Consider the following 18,920-nt stretch of genomic DNA (forward strand, 5'->3'; position numbering starts at 1 on the left):
ACCTTCCTCTACCCAGAAATACTTCTTTTGTAGGCTGGGAAACTCTACTTCCTAATTATATCCATATTCAGATCATTGCATTAACTTCTATTTCCTGGGACTGCATCTTTGTAGTGTTTATTCAGGTGGAAATGAAGCAAACCTTTCCAGAAGTTATTAACAATAGGGCTAGAATCAAGTGTTTGTAACCTGAAGATAGTCACCTTTTCCAGTCTTTACCTGGTCTAGTTGCTGTTTGTGCCATTGAAACAGCTTGGCAGCTGCAAATTGGGGGGATATTTATTTTTTCTGGGGTGTATCCTACCTGTCCACCTACTATAAAGGTAATAGACTGATAACATTTATTAAAATTTCATGACTCTTCTTGCATTATTTAAGGTGCCTGATTGTCCTTTTTCATACTGGTGAAATTTATTCAAATGAGAATCTCTGATCTCATTAGTACAGTTGGGCACCAGGTATCTAGTAGATGGAAATCTAAAACATCAGAAGTTCTGAGAATTACTTGCCATTATATGTGAATTAGGAGAAATTCAAAAATTCAATGGATATAGTGCTCTTAAACTACTGGAATGATCAGAAAATAGAAATATGGATGAGTACATAGCCAATGCCTTACTGACGATACTGGTTCTCTCTTTAGCAGCAGCATAGACCTGACTTCTTCCTATTCTGTTTTGGTTCCTTCTATGATTTGGATGTAGTTTTCCTGGTATTTCTGAGGAGTTACAGTTTAGTTCTGAATAAGGCCCTATGAAATAATGTCTTTGCAGTGAGAAAACGGCTAGTACAAAGTTAAATCTGTATATTTGTGTACTGGAACATTCAGGAAAGGAAAAATAAATAGGGATGAATTAATAGACTGTCAGTAATTCTCAAATGTAGCCACGGCTTTCCCCTTACTCCTATGGAGGCCTATCCTTTCAGGTACTGATAAGTAAAAATTACCTGCACATAATGTGTAGTTTTCAGAAATCTATGGCTGAAATACAAACTAGAAATCAAAAAGGGTGGTTTATCAACAAATAAAAGTCTGATCCTTGAAAGAATAATTAGGATGTTTCATAGCAGTTGAAATTAGATCTGAAACTAACAAAAGAAGAAAACACATGGAATTACTTGACAGTTTGGCTTTTCTCATTTTGGCTTTTTTTTCATCTTTTGTTAATAAAAATCTCAGATACTAAATGTGCTTTTGGAGAGTGGTAGGTAAATAGCAAAACTAATTTTTTTTACTAATATTTTTGTCTGTTTCTGATTAAGTTAATCAGTAGTAAGTCAGTTCTGCTGAATCCTGTTCAATATGATGAAGTTGCAGGTGTCTGTGGGGTTTTTGTTTGCTCTACTTTTTTTGACAGAGGAAACATTTTGTTTTAAATTAACTTTAAATATTTTTTCATAGCAGTATGAAGAACAGAAAAATGGATATGGTTAACCTGGATGCTGGAGTCTGTAGTCAAAAGAACAGTAACTGGTGTAACACTGAGTTTCATACAGAAAAATAAATGCTTACACTTATGTGGATTTTTGTCATTAGTTGTTCAAATAATGTCCTGCTTGGTTATTCCAAGCATTATCTAGTGGCATAACTAGAAACACCTTGCATGAGAGAGAAATGCTGTGCATGTGATTTGTCTGCTTTTCACAATATGCAGTCTTTTCTGCCTATGCCTAAGTAAGTACAGATATTTGGCAAAGCAGAATTCTGCAATGCCCTACCGGTAGCAATTTACACCTACATTGAACTTTCCTTACCCAGCGTTACAAAGCGCAAATGGAAAATGTGATCACTCTTGCTTGTGACACAGGAGGCTGTAGAGCTCTGCTCTAAATCTGTGGCTTTACAAGAAAGATTACACTGGCTACAAACAAATAAAAACTATCAAAGCACTTAACTCCTGAGGTAAACTAATATTTGCTAATGGAATGTTTAGTGGCAACATCTTAGTGTTGATTAAAGCTGCAAGGTCCTTCAGTTGTTTATAGTTAAATGGTTGTTAGAGCAGTAATTTACTATTTAATTACTGAGTCACTTGTGTTTTGCAGTAGTTTATCTGAGGGGGTGTGTATATGCATGCATTTATACACACACACACACGCATACACACTAAAACCCTCAACTGAAATGTCTGCAGGATGCTTTAGATTTTATTTTTTTTTACCAGTTCATCAGATTTATTAAGGGAATAATGTTGACTCTTCTTAAGAGTACCATTTGAAATAGCTGTTACAGTCAGAATACATTCTAGATCATATGAAGTCTGCACCAAAGTGGTTCTGAAAGAGGCAATCTTGAAATATGGGCATGGTGTATTTAAAAAAAAATATGAACACTAATGATCCGGCATTCTGGAATTCTCACAGTGGTAGCCTAGGAACAATGGTTTAGAAGTAGAGTATCAATTTAGATTGTATGCTGTGCTTCAGCTTACATGCCTTGATGCTGGGCACTTGAGCCATCTTTGTTTTCTTGAATTTCATAGGTGATAACAGAGGTAATCCTGGTAACAAATCTGTTGCTTATGTAGTAGACTTTTGTAGTCAGAGAAAAACACCCTGTCAAATTCTATGGAACAGAATTTTAATTCTCTGTTAAAAAGTGCATGATGAGTTGTATGTTTATCACTGGAGTACAGGAATTCAAGGATGTAGTTGGTGCATCAAAATGTCTTGCATCTGATAGCTCTTAAGTTTGCAGACATATCTGATAGTTACTGACTGTGAAGTGGTTTGTAGTGCCTGGGTCTGTGCTGTGTGACCCACTGTAAACATTAATGTGAAACACTTCTGTGCAGGACTGCTACTTCATAGCAATCTGTGGTCATCTGGGAGTGTTATTTTCTCAGTGCTGATGTCCCTTTCTGTATCTGAGAAGACTGCACCAGCAGAAGTCTTTAATGTTGCCAGACATTCAGTTCAACCCCTGATGTGCAGATTGGCAAATCCTATAGTGTCAGCAAGGTCTGGTGCCTGGGATGCTCCTTCTGGAGCCATCTAAGACCTGATGTGTTTAAAATACAGAGAAAGCTGCACATTCACTTCTTCCTATATACTCAGAAATCTTTCCCCATATGCTCTTAACAGTAGCAGTAGAAAACCAGCTCAATTACATGGCACCCTGATGTGACTACATGCTGCTTTCTCACAGAGTTAGAAAGTCAGAGATACTAATGAGTGGAGGAAAATTATGAAGGACAAGGAAAGAGGAAGAAACTCTGTAAATAATTAAAAGAAACAAAGGGAAAAAAAAACAAAACACACAGAAGGAAATGGAAAAAGAGATTGGTGAAGTTCCCATACAAAAAGCATAGCTGGTGTTTGCTTCATAGTTCAGCAGTGGTAGAGAAGTAACTTCATTTCCATGCTCCCAGTGTTTTGATGTTATGCTTTTGGCTACTGACTAGGAACTAATGTTGATAGTTGTGCTTTAAGAGGACATGAATGAAGACAGAGGCCATTCTGGGGAAACTTTCTTGTTCCCTTATGGCACTTGAGGGAAAAATTGAGGGAGTACTTTCAAATAGATTTAATCCATCACAAACCCAACCTCAAATACAGAAATATTCTGCTGTTAGGAGTAGAGTGTTAGTGTAGTGTTTGCTTATATATTTTTTACGTAATTTGATTTGGTTTATGCACCTACACAGTAGGGAGAGAGGTTCTGAAGTGGGAAAGTGTAGTTGTGTCTGCTGGGCACAAGGGCTTTAAGCAGTTAAAATATAAATCAAGGGTGGTTTAGGAGTTGCTGAGCAGGTTTCTTGGCCTAATAAGGGTAAATACAGGAAAGGTGGCAATCAGAGTTCCAGAATTGGTCCACAGGCATGACAATTAGGATGGATACATGTTTTTCTAGAGAGACAGGGAAGATGAGGGTGGAGGGTTGCCCCCTTAGTGAAAAGAGTGGCTGGAATGAATAGAGCTCTTGGATGAGTTACAGGCTGGTTGAGAAGGCTAAGGATCAAAGGAGAGGCTACTGAGGGTGACAGCCTGGTGATTACAGACCAGCTGCCCATGAACCTGACCAGCAGGTTGATTAAATTAGCAACTCAGCAATACCTATGGGGCATAGATCCTGATCCTTGGAGAGGAGTTGATTCTCCCTGGCAGCTTGAAAGGGTAACATGGTGGGATGCAAGCAATATCTAGCAGGTTAAAGGAACCTTTACTTGGTAGATACACTGACTGGGCCAGCCAGGGGTATTGCAGAAATGGATGTCCATTAACAAGGGAGAATTGTTTAGGATTGTGATAACAACTCTGGCTGTAGTCACGATGATACAATAGAGCTCAAGATCCTAAAAGGAGTGGGGAAGGCAAGTCATTGTACTTCCTATAGCAAACTTTGGCTTATTTGTGGAGCTAGTAATTAGAATGTCATGGGAGGCAGTGCTTGAAGGGTAAAAGGGAGCATAGGCAGTTTTTAAAGAGCAGCATTTTTCCTGTGCAAGAGTGGCAAATCCACATAGGAGAACCAGTTGATGAACTGGGACACCAGCTGGGCTAAATGGGCAATATTTGACTGAACCTCCTTGCAAAGCTATTGTGGAAGCAAGAATGGTGAAGGAGTTACTAGAAATGTTGCCAAAGCGTGTAAGGATGGTGTTGGTGCACACTAGGGCTTGAGGAATCTCACACTGCTCTCAAATAAACCATGTTAACAGTAAGAGGCAGAACAAAGAACATCTAGGCCTGTTGTTGAATGTGAGCACAGGTAAAACTGATGTGCTCAGAGCTGCCTTTGCCTCAGTCTTCCTGACCTGTGTACTTGGAGGCAAGGCTCGAGCAAGCGAAGGCCTACCAGCAATGGAATGAGGATCAGGACAGACCTGTACAAATCTGAGACCAGCTGGGCTGAGTGTGAGGGTGCTGGAAAGAGCTGGCTGGTGCCTTGAGAGCAGCTGTTCTCTCTTTAGAGTGCGGTGAGAAGGGTCCATAGCAGCTAAAGCAAGGCGAATGTTGCACCCATCTTCAGAAAAGGCCAAAAGGACTGTTTGGGGAACCATGAGGAAATTAGTCCCGTGGAAAATGACCGAGTCCCTTTGGAACAGACATGCTTTTGTGTATTTCCTGTGTCTAGAAAGGGTGCCATCATACCTCGCCAGCTGTCTGCCTTATATGATAAAATGGCTGCATTTGTAGGCATGGGGATGGTAGTGGATGCCATGGCAACTTTAGTAAGGTGATAGGCACTGGCTCCTGTGCTGGTTTTGTATGTACTTGGGATTCTGTAGTCTGGGTGGGCGGACAGCTAGGTGGGTGAGAAACTCAACTGCACTGTAATGGGCTCCACTTTGCCTGAAGAGCAGCAGCAAGTGGAGGCCTGTTGCATGTTAACATCTTTCTCAAGGACCTGGAGGAGATGATAGGACCTACTGCTGCCATGCTCGCACGCAACCACATAGTGGGGGTGCCATTGACATGCTTCAGGCCTGGGCAGGCTCAAGAACAGACCAGCATGTTTTGTTTTTACTTTAACATGAACAGACGTTCTGCATCTGGGATGGGACAGCACCTTGTACAGCTCCAGCTTGGGGACTGCCTGTCTGGTTAGCAGCTCTGTTGCAAAGGCTGTGGGCATGTTAGTAGCAACAAACATAACCACAGAATGCCCCCAGCTTGGAAGGAGTGATTATCCTAGTCTATTTGGCACTCATTCGGGCACTTCTCGCCAGTGTGCCCAGGTGTGTCATCCACCCCTCACAATCCTGTGCCAAGACAAGCTCAGTGGAGGGCCACCCAGGCCAGGGCTGGAGCGCGTGTCCTGCAAGGGCAGGCTGAGGGAGCTGAACTTGTCTGACCTGGAAGCGGGGAGGGCTCGCCACCATGTGAGGGAGGATGAGAGAACAGAAGACGTTCAGCCTTTGGGTATAAGGAGGCCGGTTCCACTGCGGTGAGCACCGAGGCAGAGACCTCCCCGGCCTGAGGCGCAGGGGAAGCGCGCAGAGCTGCAGCAGGGGGGAGCGCTGGGGCTGGGGTGAGGGCCGAGGCAGAGACCCTTCCAGCCCTAGCCGGCGGGCGGAGCTATCCCCCTCCGGGCAGGGTTGGAGGAGCGGGCGGGAAGTGCCGCCGCCGCCCGTGTCCTGCCTCGCTGCGGCTCTAGCTGGGCGCGGGGCTCGACCCCACAGCTCGGAGGAAGAGGAAGTGGCCGCGGCGCCCGGCCGGCCTCGGCTGTGTTCGGCGCGGGGCTGCCCCGCCGTGCCACCGCCCCTGTCTGCGCCGCGCAAACTTTGTGCCGGGCAGCGGGGCCGGGCGGCGCTGTCCCGGCACCTCCCTGTCGCGGAGCCGGGCGGTGGGGGCGAAGACCGGCCCCGGAGCGGGGCGGGCGGGCGGGCACGAGCGGCAGCCGGAGGAGGCGGAGGAAGCGCTGTCAGCGGGGCCGGCCGTCTCCGCCCGCCGGGCATCCTTCAGCACCGCCGGGCTGAGCTTCGCCCGCCGCCTGTCTGAGGTACAGCCCGCCGGGCAAACTTGGCGAGGGGCAGGAGGGGGTCTGGGGGTGCCCTGGGGAGGGTCGGCGCGGCAGAGCGGGGAAAGCCGCTCTGGGGCTCGGGCTCGTCCTGATTCGCGGGCTCCTGAAGTTGGAGGGGACCGGCCGGTCCCGTCCTGCCGTTCTCTAGGGGGCCGTTAGGCCCGGGCCCGCGGCCGGAGGCGCGGTCCTGTCAGACGGTGAGGAGACCCCCGGGAGGGTCCGGGGGGCTGGAGGCGGCGGGGCCGAGACCCGCTTCCAGCCAGCGCGGTCGTTCCGGTCTGTCTCCCGCCGCGGTGAGGCAGAGCCGGGCCGGGGGCAGAGCTCCGGGAGGAGCCGGGTGGGTACTCCTGCCCAGCCGCGCTCCGCTCCTCACACGGCGGGCACCTGGAAGCGACGGTACCGCGACGTGCCATCGTGTGGCTAGCGGGGGTCTGTGGTTCTACAGCTGCTATTTTCAAAGGCTGCGCTGGATATCGCCTTTATAAGTCCGCGATACTGCTCCAGCACGTTTTTGTTCCAACGTGAGGAGAGGCGGCATGACCGTGGGTCAGCAGCTGCGTATCTGGGCATGAAACCCATCTGCCTCCTCTCTGGTTTATCTGGATTCTTGTCAGAGCGGCAACTTTTCATAGCCTGTGTATTTCTGGAAAGGGGAATTTAGTTGGATGGACTTTCAGAGCGCTTCAGCGGTGCTTCCAACTCGGTCAGATAATTAATGGGAGACATTTGTTCTCCATTCTGAGGGAGCGTGCTTGGCTCCAGCTCGGACCAGCGGAACAAGCTGAGGCAGAGGCTGCTGTGTGGCAGGACAGGAGCAGTGCTGGAGCCGTCCTGTGGTCTTGGTGCAGTGGTGGCGGGTGTGCTAGAGCAGTTCTTGCGTGTAATAATAACAATACAGGGCAAAATGCTCTTTAGTGTTTTCAGCCAAAGTTTGGAAGCTGATTATATATATCCTGCTTCTGGTTTTATGCTGTAAAAAAAAATAAATATGTTTGGTTTTAATCATTATTTATCAGAATAAGTAAACGTCAAGATATGGCTGATCTCTAGTTTATAAGGGGAAATCTTTCTGTACATCTGCTTTTATGTTTTATTTTTAATGAATCCAGTCCATTTCTGCTCTTGGTATTGAATAACAAGCTACTGGCAGTAACCCTCTTTTTCACAATACTAGTGGTCACATTTGTGTATTTAATGTCTGTTTTTTTCTAAGGAAAAAAAAAGGCTCAGAATGAAGGGTTATTTTAGGAATCTAACTTAACCTCCAGTTAGTTACATTAGACAAGGGGCTTTCCACTGCTTGAATGCTGGCATTCCCCTTGTCTGAGAGTGAGAATGTGGCACGAAATGAGTATATACAACTGTGATTAAATACCTAGGGGAGTTCTGAGCTGTGGTGCTGGGAAACACAGATACCATACCAGGTATAATGTAGTGACCTTATAATATGTGGTGGAAAAGCTGAAAAGCTGGAGGCATAGCCTTTGGAAGGACAAAAATCAAACTCAGTCTGTATTTAAAGTAAATAAAAAATAAATCACACAACTATTACTCCATTTCCCAGCTTCATGTGAGATCCCACAGCTTCACACCTGGCTCCAGTGGTCAACTTTACCTTTTACCCCAAATTGGCTGGCCAGGGTTTTACTCCATAGCAAACTAGCAACAGATAGTAAGCATAGGGCTGTGAAGCCTGTCTAGCTTTGTGTTTTACCATGGTTTTACTCGCTGTCCTTGAAAGTACTGTGCATACATTGCATCATGCATCTGTTTTCCGTGTCTCTTTTCTGTGGGTTTAGAGTGGTATGGGATTAACTTTAAAGGAAGGCTGGATTAATATCTCACATTCCTATGCACTCTTCTGTCAGGTCCAGTCAGTCGTTAATTTGCTAGACAGTAAATGTTGGCTGTTACAGTTTTCCCTTAAGTTCTTGAGAGCAGCTCTCTGCATCTTAGCATCTCAGAAGTCTTGTGTCTTCATTTGGGGGCATCTTGCTTGAACATTTACAGCTGTGGTATTTCACAAGAAATTTCACCTGTGCTTTGTCTACCTTGACCAGAAATACCCTACTTTGTCTAGTGCAAGGTGTACCTGCTGGTGGCAAGGGATTGGAACTAGATGATTGTCGAGGTCCCTTCCAACACAATGATTCTATGATTCTATGAAATATGTGGTACAGTCTGAATCTTTAGCTGTACTGAAAGACAGCATCATGGTATCATAAGGTATTGTATCTTTTGGATGAGCATTACAGGGTGGTGTGGGTGTGTGGGGTAAGAAGCAAGGTTCTCGCACTGGCCTACTGTTCCTCAGGGTGCTCCTGAACACCAGCACACTGGCCTTACTCCTCCACCAGTGCTCTCTGATGCTGTTTGCTTTTCTTCCTCCCACACTCACCCACACGCACACATGCTCAGACCAGCCTTGTTTCCCTAGGGAGGATTGAGTGCAGCTGGTGGCAGCCACTGGTGGTAGACCGGGAGCCTGCAGAGGTGGCCCACCTACCTGCAGGCACAGGACAGTGCAGAGGAAAGTTAAGTGTGTGTTATTCAGAGCAGTAGAGTTGAGCCCAGGACTGATGTTGTGAACACTGCAATAAAAACCATAGCACCTCATAATGTTTTGTTGAAATCATGTTATCACGGTGGCGTGTTATTTGACATGCTGCATGCTAGGGCTGTGCTTTCTTGTGACTTGTATATATGAGACCTATCAGGGTAGCCTGTTCTAATTCCACTGAACCCATATTGTATTTATCCATATATTACTTTGTTGTCTTCCTAAAGCTTAGCAAACTCTTGAGGCGAGACTAACAATTGTCTTAATTTGCCATATTATGCTTTCCTCGTTGTTTTGTGTAGGCAGCACATTTTCTTGTCTCCCAGGGAGATGGTACCAAACCCGGTGCAATAGTTTGTCTTTAATTGTAGCAATCATATCTGCAGTTCATCATGACAGGTCTTCCAGAGTGCTTGGTAGGAGTCCAAATTAGTCCTCCTGATTTGTGTTCTGCTTCTGCTTAGTTTTGGTATCTTTGGCCTCTCTAACCGGGCTTGACTTCTGGCACATTTCACTTTATGTTGGTGTTTCTTGATCTGAGACAGTAGTTTCCTCTGCTGAGCCTTTTTTCCTGTCCCTTGAAATCTCTCTGCTTATTCTACCTTTCCTTCTTTATTAGGTAATTCATCTTGCTGTGTCTGGAAACCTTCTTATGAATTCTCTTGTCACTTCCTTGGGTTCCAAATTCTGCAGGTACTCATATTGTAGTTTAAACATGTTCCAGACCTCCCCTGTGCTCACATCCTCTGACTTTTCATTCCTGTTCATCTCACTAATGAGTTCCCGTAGTTCTTGAGATTTGCCTTTTGAAATTGAAAACCTTAATTGCAGATTTACTTGTGTTGCCCTGCCATTTAATCTAAACCAAATCAATCACACAGAATAAATCTGGGATTATTCTTTCACCAACCTTTCTGTAAAATGAGATTTAGTTATCAGCTGCAAGTCTAAAATTCTGATAGTGCTGGTCAGTATATGGTGAAAAAAAGCTGTTCAGCTGTGACATCCAGCAAGAGGTAGGACTGATTTATGGTGATTGTTCTTTGTATCGCACAATAAGTCTTTCAGAATTTTTCAGATCATTTGTTAAACATTAGATATTAAACCACTGATCCCTCCCCACAAAGAAAAATTAGTGTGGTGTTTATTTAATATAAGCTTACATAGTTACCTGTATGGTAATACATCTGAAAAGAGACCAGGTAGGTATCTCTTGATAAGGAATTTCCCTCCTGGTGGTGTAATCTCGCAGAAAGCCTGTGCAGTGGTAAGCCAGGGTGGGGAAAAAAGGGGATGTGTCAGGAGAATGGCTTTATTCTGGAACTCTATAGAGGGTTGTGCTGTCATCCTAGCATAGTATTCACATTTCTTTGCACACCCAGTTTGTCAGGTCTGGTGTTTTGAATGCTCTGCTTGTTTATGCTTCTCTGCCTGATGGTTTGTTGCTTTGTGGTTTTTGTTGTTGTTGTTTTTTCCTTGTTATTCCTCCTCTGATTCATTGCTTTAACTAGGCAAGGAAAGGGATGTGACCATAATTTGCAAGCTCTCTCAGGGTTTGTTTAAAGCTGAATGGGGAACTAAACACTGGTGTTTTGTAGACAGGGAAGGATACAAGGCTTAAGTGACCACATGCCAGCAAGTGAACTGAGCTGAGCATGAACTGCTTTTTATTTTGAAAATGGAAAGGTCAAGATTGCAGGAGTGAGGGTTTAAGGAAATAAGTGTGTCTTATTACTGCACAACAAGTGTGAAGTCCTGTCATTATTTGTAAAAGCCTTCTAGCATCCCTGTGAGGTAGCTAAGCATTACCCACGGGAGGAAGAACCAGGATGAAAGGACTTAACTAAAATCAAGAGAGAAAACCTGTTAATACCTTGCAGTTATCTTGTTTCCCAGCTGCCACACTCCTCAGTCAGAGCATTGTATTCCATAATTTTGTGAAAGGAACTTTAGCAGTAACTTACGATATTTTAAAAAACAAATTAATTCATGATAAAGCTTACAAAATGAAATGACTAGTTCTGGACAATAAACAAATGTGTTAATGCAAGCAAGGTTGTTCTCATTGATTGAACTTAAAACCGAGCTGACAGTAGCATAATTTGCCTGTACAGCGCGTTGTCTTTGGATGCCATTGTAAATATTAGAATTACCTTGTTTCTGTTTCAGGTGTTAGTGTATTGTGCTTACACCTGTATTAGAATATTCAGTCTTATGCTATGTACTTAGCAGTTAATTCAAAAATTATAAGTATTTAAAAGAACTGTTTAGGAATTCTTTTCAAATCATCCCAGTAAATAGCCATTGGCATAATGCTTCCCATAATATTGATGTAGCTAAAATAAACTGTTTAGCCAACAAATGCTTAGTTGATAAATATTCCTTAAATTACTTAGTTTGGTAATCGATTCAAGTTCCATTAGCCATGTGGTTCTGTTATGTGTCAGTGTAATTTTCAGCATTACTTCTTGGGGATAAATTGTCGTGGAAAAATTGGCTCCATTTCTTCCCCCCAAAACCCCAAACAGAAAAGCAGGTAGAAGGCAAAGGATTTGTTTTCTTCTCTTCATTGTGCTCTTTTCCTGCTGAAAAAGAATCCTGGGGACTGAACCACTATTAACAAGAAAATAAGTTGATAGCCATGGTATTATTCTGTGCTTGTTGTTCTTTGCTGATTCTGAACTTGTTGTATTTCACCTGTTTTGCACACAAGCTAGTAAATTGAGAAGGCAAACCCAGGCTGCAGAGGGTATTTTAACAAAGCTTAGGCTCAGAGATCATGAGTTGAAAACTTGGCAAGTCTCTAAAAAAGCTATAAAAATTCCTGTATTCTATCCAAGATACACTTATTTTCCTGGGCTACGGAGGTGCTTCAAATAGGAAGTACTGTTTGTTTTTGTTTTTTTTTTACCTCTTGCTGAGTACAATTTGTTGTATTTTTTTATTTTTCATGGCAGAGGATGGTACCATTTTCAGTAAAACTTGCATTGAGAAGGAGCGTTCAGGGACAGGTCATTTGCCATGCTGGTGTGGGTTTCTGTCCTCTTCCTTCAGACACTCCCTAGAGCTCCTCTGTGCCTAAAATACACGACAAAGGACAGTAACAGGGATAAGGAGGTGGCAGTAACAGGTTGCAGGTTGGACATTTGCTTGGGATGTACAAATCCTGGGTTAAAGTTTTGAACTCAGTTTTCAGAAGCAAGACGCTCATTTCCTAACCAGTGGGAGCCTTTGCTTTCATTTACAAGACGAACTTAGGGATTAATACACAATAGGCTTTGCTGTTCTTCAACTCATCGTAGCTTCCATTTTTGATATTTTGCAAAATTAAAATGAGATATAGACTAAAAAAAACACCCAGTTTGTTGTTAGATCTGGGTTTCAGTTCTAGTTTTATCAGCACGTGGCTGAACACAAGGACGGTTTTGGATATTATCAAGATCATGCAGCATGCGTAAGATTAACTCACAGTCTCAAGTGTGTTTGTGGACAGAATTAGTTTTCCGGCATGTGTAATTGGAAGATCCCATAGCTAAATCTTAATTTTAGTGGTTAATACACCTAATTAGATGTTACTTCTTCACTCAAGGTATTTCTTGGAAATGTGGAACTAGTGAGTTGATAATTAATTTTTACATTAATGAAATGAACCTACTGCAGAGCAAAAAATATTTGAGAATTTGGCAGTGTTTTTGAAGAATTGTTTTTTTAATTTACGAAACCCTGACTGTTAGTGATAATATTTTGTTCCAACACCGAGTAAAAAAATGTAGAATTAACATGCAGGTGTAAAAACCCAGATGTGTATGTAGTATACCTTAAGCATCCCTTATAGCAAAACAATATACCTGCTGAAAAAGGGGATTGAAGTGGGTTTAGATGACTTTAAATGCATCAGTGATGAATATTTCTTACAACACTCGGATAACTTCATTGTAGAAAACTAAGAAGGTGAAAAATGTCCTGTTGACAACTAGATTTGTAACTGAAAAGCAAGGAGATACTTTCAGACGAGGATGGAAAGACTGAGCAGCACTAACTTTGCTGCAAAGGAAAGGAAGGAAGAGGGTAATAACTGATGTTAAAGGTCTCTGGAAGGTTATAAAGCAAGCTGTCCCAGTAGGAAGTTTGTGGGTTATTGAGAATTTGGTGATTCTGTGATTACCTGTCATATACACATCGTAGAATCATAGAATAGCTAGGATTGGAAAGGACCTTAAGATCATCTAGTTCCACCCCCCCTGCCATGGGCAGCGACACCTCCCACTGAACCATATCACCCAAGGCTCTGTCCAACCTGGTCTTGAACACTGGCAGGGATGGAGCATTCACAGCTTCCCTGGGCAACCCATTCCAGTGCCTCGCCCTTACAATAAAGAATTTCCTCTTTATATCCAATCTAAACTTCTGTTTAAGTTTTAACTCATTGCCCCTTGTCCTATCACTGTAGTCCCTAATGAATAGTCCATCCCCAGCATCCCTATAGCCCCCCTTCAGATACTGGAAGGCTGCTCCAGGCAGCCTTCTCTTCTCCAGGCTGAACAGCCTCATCATCAGTATCTGTAAGACAACTTCAAGCATTCATATATCTCATATTCATAGTTCTCATTGTTTTTTTAGTACTTAGACTCCTGCATTAAAGTAGGAACATTATTTCTTAAAATTCACCTTTTATTGCTGTAGCACTTGCATCCTAATTACTGTGGAAGAGTTTGTAATGCTGTGAAACTTATTTTTTTCTACTGATCTCTCATTTTTATTCAAGTGAAAACATTCTTTGCTGTATATGTACTTTAGTAGCATAATTGTCTGTACTTAACAGAATGGGGGAAAGAGTTTCTCTTCAAAGATAATAATTGAAGTTTTAGTCGAGCAGCAGGAAGGCGAAAATCAGTCTTGTGGTAAGCACTCGCATACACAAAAGAAGTATGTTTCAGTCCAGCCCCAGGTGGGCAGGTATGTCCATGCTGAGTGACTTGTGGTTGGCACTCTTTGCGGAGATTGTTACTCGCATGGGCAGGAAAGATGGATTGTTTTTCTCAGAAGGGGCAAGGAAATGTTTGCTAGACAAGCACAGGAGAGCATTTGTGGCTGCGGCTGAAGGAGCAGGCTTCTGTTTTCTGGCACTTTAACCCCAATTTAAGAAAGAATGCAAAACTCTGTGATGTGAAATATCGTGTCCCTGAGGCCTCCTTCTGCAGCCATCGCTGTCTAAAGAGTCTTGTGGATTTGAGACTCTGTGTAACTAAGGGTTGCAGGCACTGTGGCTTGATGACCTCTGAAACGGGATTCTTTTCCTTATGAAATGCTGTACTGTGTACTTCTAAAGTGTAAGAATTACTGGGTCAGCGCTGAAACAGGAAATTTGATACACTTTCTAGAACTTACTGCTATCTTAATTCCTCACTCTACAATGTATTAAATAAAGCACAGGCATGCTGCTAGATGCGTTCCATTACAGTCCATGGAAGTGCACATAGTATCTTGTTAGGCATGTTATTATACAGTAGAGATCTATATATTAAAATGAATAACATTTTAGACTTAAGCTAATCATATTGCACATGCAAAAGAAGGAAGCTGCTGCATATAAGAGAGAATAATCCTTTGCTTAATGTAGTAGTTGTCATTAAAAAAAAGGCAGAAAGTGTCATTTTGGGAACAGAAAATGATCTGAGGATTTATAACTGTAAATACCAAAAGAGAAAAAAAATAATCCCAAACTTTAGCTTTTGTTTATAGAAATTGTTAAAGTAGTCTTTTCTCTCAAAATAAGCAGGGCAGCTGATTTTCAATATTTGCTGGATTCACAGTTCAGTAACACACTGAATTTTGGTTTTGTTTTTTTTTTTTAATGCTTCCAGTTACTGTGCAATCAGATATTTACTGTCATGTTTTTGTAAGGTTTGATGTGTTGGTCAGTCCTATCTGATGTATTTATTAGTGACTTTGCAGTAAGCTGTAGGTGTGCCCTTACAGACTCTGCAGACAGTGTGAAGGTGGGTGGCATTGCTGAGCCTAGAAGGACTTCCCATCTCTTCCAGGGGTGAGATTATTACTGAGTAGCAGAAATGCAGAAGGATAGGGAAGAGTTATGGGGGATGAGTTGCAAACTTGTCAATTACCTGTGTTGGATAAAAACCAAAAGGAAATGGGTTTGTCTTCTGAGAAGCTGATGGTAAACCTTGAATGTGATCCAGCCATGAATGATGGTTTTAGGTGCAGTAGGCATGCTATTTGCAGTAGCGACATTGAAGCATCAATGTTATTTTAATAGCCCTTGTTAAGATTTCATTTTGAGCATATGGTCACCTGTGTTCATGTAGAGAAATTAAAACAGGAGTGATGCAAATGAGAGTGAGTGGGGTGGTGAAGGGAGCAGAGCTTCTGTCTTGTAAGTGACAGGAAAGGAACAGAGGACATTTATCCTAGCAAAATATGAGAAGGAATTCGGTAAGTATTCATAAAAATTATTTCAGAAGGAAATATGAGGGAGAGATAAAAATGACAGAAGTTAAAACACAATATATATTAAATAAATTTCTGTGAATAGATATCAAGTACATTGGGGCTGGAAATTTGACTCACTTACTAACTATTTGGGGGGGATGGAGCTTACAGGGCATAAATTTACAAGAACGTCTTTGGAGGAAGGGAACCTGAACTGTTTTTTCATTCTCCGCTTTAGGTTTAATAGCTCTTGAGGTAAAGGCAGCCCTGTTCTGTGACTGAAGTTTTTCAGTGCTTGGTGCTATCAGTTAGAGCTTGCAGGGAGGCTGAAATGCTGATCTTGGTGATGCTGAATGGATCCCATGCCTCAAAGTGTCCAGGTTGGACTGTGGGAGCTCCTTTTCATCACTGAGTGCACTTCCATTCCCATTCCCAAAGCATGAGTTTCTCCACGGTGGAGGAGGCAGGGTGTTGGGTGGGTGATAATGAAAAACCTCAGGTGCCTGGCTGGTGTGTCTTCATCTTTCCATGATGGCATGTTTTCATCTCTTCAACTCAATGCTGGTTGAATAATTTGCCTCAGTCCAAGCAGCATTGTTGAAAAGGAGTGAGAGGATTTCATAGAATCATAGAATGGTTTGGTCTGGAAAGGACCTTGTGATCATCCAGTTCCAACTTCCCTGACATGACCAGGGATACCTTCCTATAGTCCGGGTTGCTCAAAGCCCCATCCAACCTGGTCATGGACACTGCCAGGGATGGATTTGGATGATCTGAGTATTTTCATCAAGCAATTACTCCATTCTTTCATACTTTGTTGAGCCATGATGTGCAGGATGCTGAGAAACATTTACTGTGTAGCAGAAATGGTTGTCAGGAGTAATCCTTTAAAATTTTGTGGACTGGCAGCTTATTAAAGAGAACTAGATTTATCTAGTCCAGTTCTGTGGCCATTTGCCTTTTCTGGAGTGAAGATGGCTTCTATAAAGTGCCATTATTTCCTGTGGTTTACCTGAGAAAATGAGGTGGAAGGAAGTGAGGTAGTTTTCTTAATGCTGGTAGTTCTCTGCAAACCTGCCTTTTCCACTGAATTACAGATGTAGATACTCATTTGAATGTTACAGAGGTTTCTGTTAATACTGTCTGCTCTCATAGTAACTGCATACATAGAAATTGTTATTAATTTATCAACCCTTATATTAGCAAGTTATTTTGCATTTTCAGCCACTTTTTATAATGGTGTATGTGTCTTCCAGAGTTTACTATTGAATACATGTGGAAGATGCAAAATACATGCATTAAACTGTCAATTTTCCAATGAAATAATAGCATGCCTGAGGGTTGATATGAGTAGTTTGTACTTCAGTTACTGTCTGAGCATTTATTTAATTCTACTCTTTCATATAGTTTGTAATTTAGTTTTTTAGTTTGTATTTAAAACCTAAATGTCCCCATAATGTGCTAGTGTGGTGCATGGAACTGGAAAGAAAAAGCCTAAATGAATGATGTTTATGCATTTTTCCTTTTCTCTTTCTCTGCCTCAGGAGCTGCTGAAATGGGTTGTGGATTGAACAAACTAGAGAAGCATGATGAAAAACGACCTGGTAATATCTATTCAACTTTGAAGAGGCCCCAGGTAGAAACCAAGATAGATGTTTGCTATGAATATCGATTCCTGGACTTCACGACACTAAATGATAGTAAGTTCACAATATTTTTCTTTACCTTTTTTTCCTAATCAAATGAGCACATTAATAACTCCATAATGCTTATGAATAGTAGTTAAGTTTTTAAAATGTCTTTGGTTTCTTTAAGTAAATGTCTTCTCTTCAGTCATAATGCTGATGGGCAGAGATGTGATTGAGAATTTTCTGTACATTTTTAACCATAGGGCTATTTATAGATTGTCAGATTTTAGGTTCTTTTAAACTCTTTCCTCCCCCCCGCCCCCCTTTTTAAAAATTTTGTTACTCTAATTTGGATGTTTGTTTCCTTAATTTGCATTTTATCCAAGTTTCATATGGTAAAGCAATTCAGGTCTGCCAGGTTATGTACTTTACTGCTCTTTTTTATTCCTCCCCATCTGCTCCCTCGGGAGTATTTTGGGACGTTGAAGTTAGTGTTTTCAGTTTTGCTAACTTACCTTAAATAACTCTTATGTGGTTACAAATACAGATGGACCCATGTGTGTAGAAATGGGATAGTGGAAGACACTGAAGGTGTAAAACACCAAAAGGCCGAAGGTCCAGTTTCATGCAAATTTTACCTTTATATTTTTCTCCTGTCTGAGGCAGTCTTGCTTTAATCCACATGACAATCCACAGATACTTCATTTCTTTCCTTCCTGATTGACATCAAGTATCTCTGCCAGTATTGTTCACACCATCTCCTGTGCCCTCTTTCACTTCAAAATTAGCCTGTTCTACAAGCAATTACTCCTCACACCGTTTGGAAATTTGAAGCTTGAGCAGAAGGCTGGGACCTGCTTCCTGCTATATATATAAAACAACACAGCACCAAAATCTGTTACAGCTCGTTGGCAGGATGCCAGGTAGAGCCTCTATGCTTTGCCCTGCAGTGTTCTGCTAGCTCTCTTGATTTTGCAAGTCAGGTCAAAGGAAAAGCCAAAGCGGTACGTCTCTCACTCTGTGAGACAGTGCTGCATGTGACACCTCTAGTGCAGTTCAGTATGTTCAGCCCAGGGCAGCAGGAATTGTTTTTTAAAACTTGCTGCAAGTGAAGTTGGATCTGGAGCAAGGTGGAGGTTTGGATTAGGTGGTTGGACAGGAGCATGCTTTTGCAGGCAGTGTGGGAGCTGAGAAAGTCTGTCTTCACAGACTGCCTATCTCCCACACTCATGGATTCTTGTGGGTTTTGTTACGCTAATGGGGTGCACTGCAGTTATTGAGAGCACCAAACAAATGGGAGAGGTTTTTTTTTCATGTTTATGTATTGCAGTTGTTTCTGTGCGTATGTATTTATATTTCAAACTGAACTGTTCATGTCCTTTGATAGTTTGACAACTTTTACTGAGCCGTACTGCGCGCTGTATCATTAGTGAAAATGAATTAATATTGAGAACACGTTTGTGTGGGCTTTTCTGGGATGCTATCACTGTTGTGTCTGATTGCTTCACAAGCTTTAGCATTCTCCTGATACCTCATGAAGTCTCATCTTTGTTACTGTATGGAGGAAGAATCGGTACAAGTGGTAGCAGTGTGACTTGCCTCAGGCAAAGGGGATGTCTGGCACAGAGCAAAAAATGAAACCCAGACTTTCCAAGTCTGATTAAATTGATAGGTTTGTTGTAAAGCGTACTTGTACATTTTTCTTACTCATCAGAGATTGTTTTATTATGGTTTTAGGAGGCATGGTTTTAAAGAGACTATAAGTAGAAGTACTTCCGTCAAATTATCACCAAAGCTATCCAGCTCCCACTGAATT

At 42.3% G+C, this 18,920-nt stretch overlaps 1 protein-coding gene across 1 annotated transcript in view; it reads left to right on the plus strand.

Annotated features, from left to right (window-relative positions):
- The first annotated feature begins 6,303 nt into the window (after positions 1 to 6,303).
- Positions 6,304 to 18,920, plus strand: part of RFTN1 (raftlin, lipid raft linker 1) — a 98,583-nt gene continuing 85,966 nt past the window's right edge. The window contains exons 1-2 of the mRNA XM_057424834.1: positions 6,304 to 6,445; positions 17,021 to 17,176. Coding sequence (XP_057280817.1) covers positions 17,032 to 17,176 — 145 coding nt within the window. The 5' untranslated portion in view covers positions 6,304 to 6,445; positions 17,021 to 17,031. The remainder of the gene's footprint in view (positions 6,446 to 17,020; positions 17,177 to 18,920) is intronic.

The sequence above is a fragment of the Pezoporus wallicus genome, unplaced genomic scaffold, assembly GCF_028554395.1.
Source record: "Pezoporus wallicus isolate ANWC-B61680 ecotype Strahan unplaced genomic scaffold, APGP_CSIRO_Pwel_v1 contig_3181, whole genome shotgun sequence".
In the NCBI taxonomy this organism is placed as follows: domain Eukaryota; kingdom Metazoa; phylum Chordata; class Aves; order Psittaciformes; family Psittacidae; genus Pezoporus; species Pezoporus wallicus.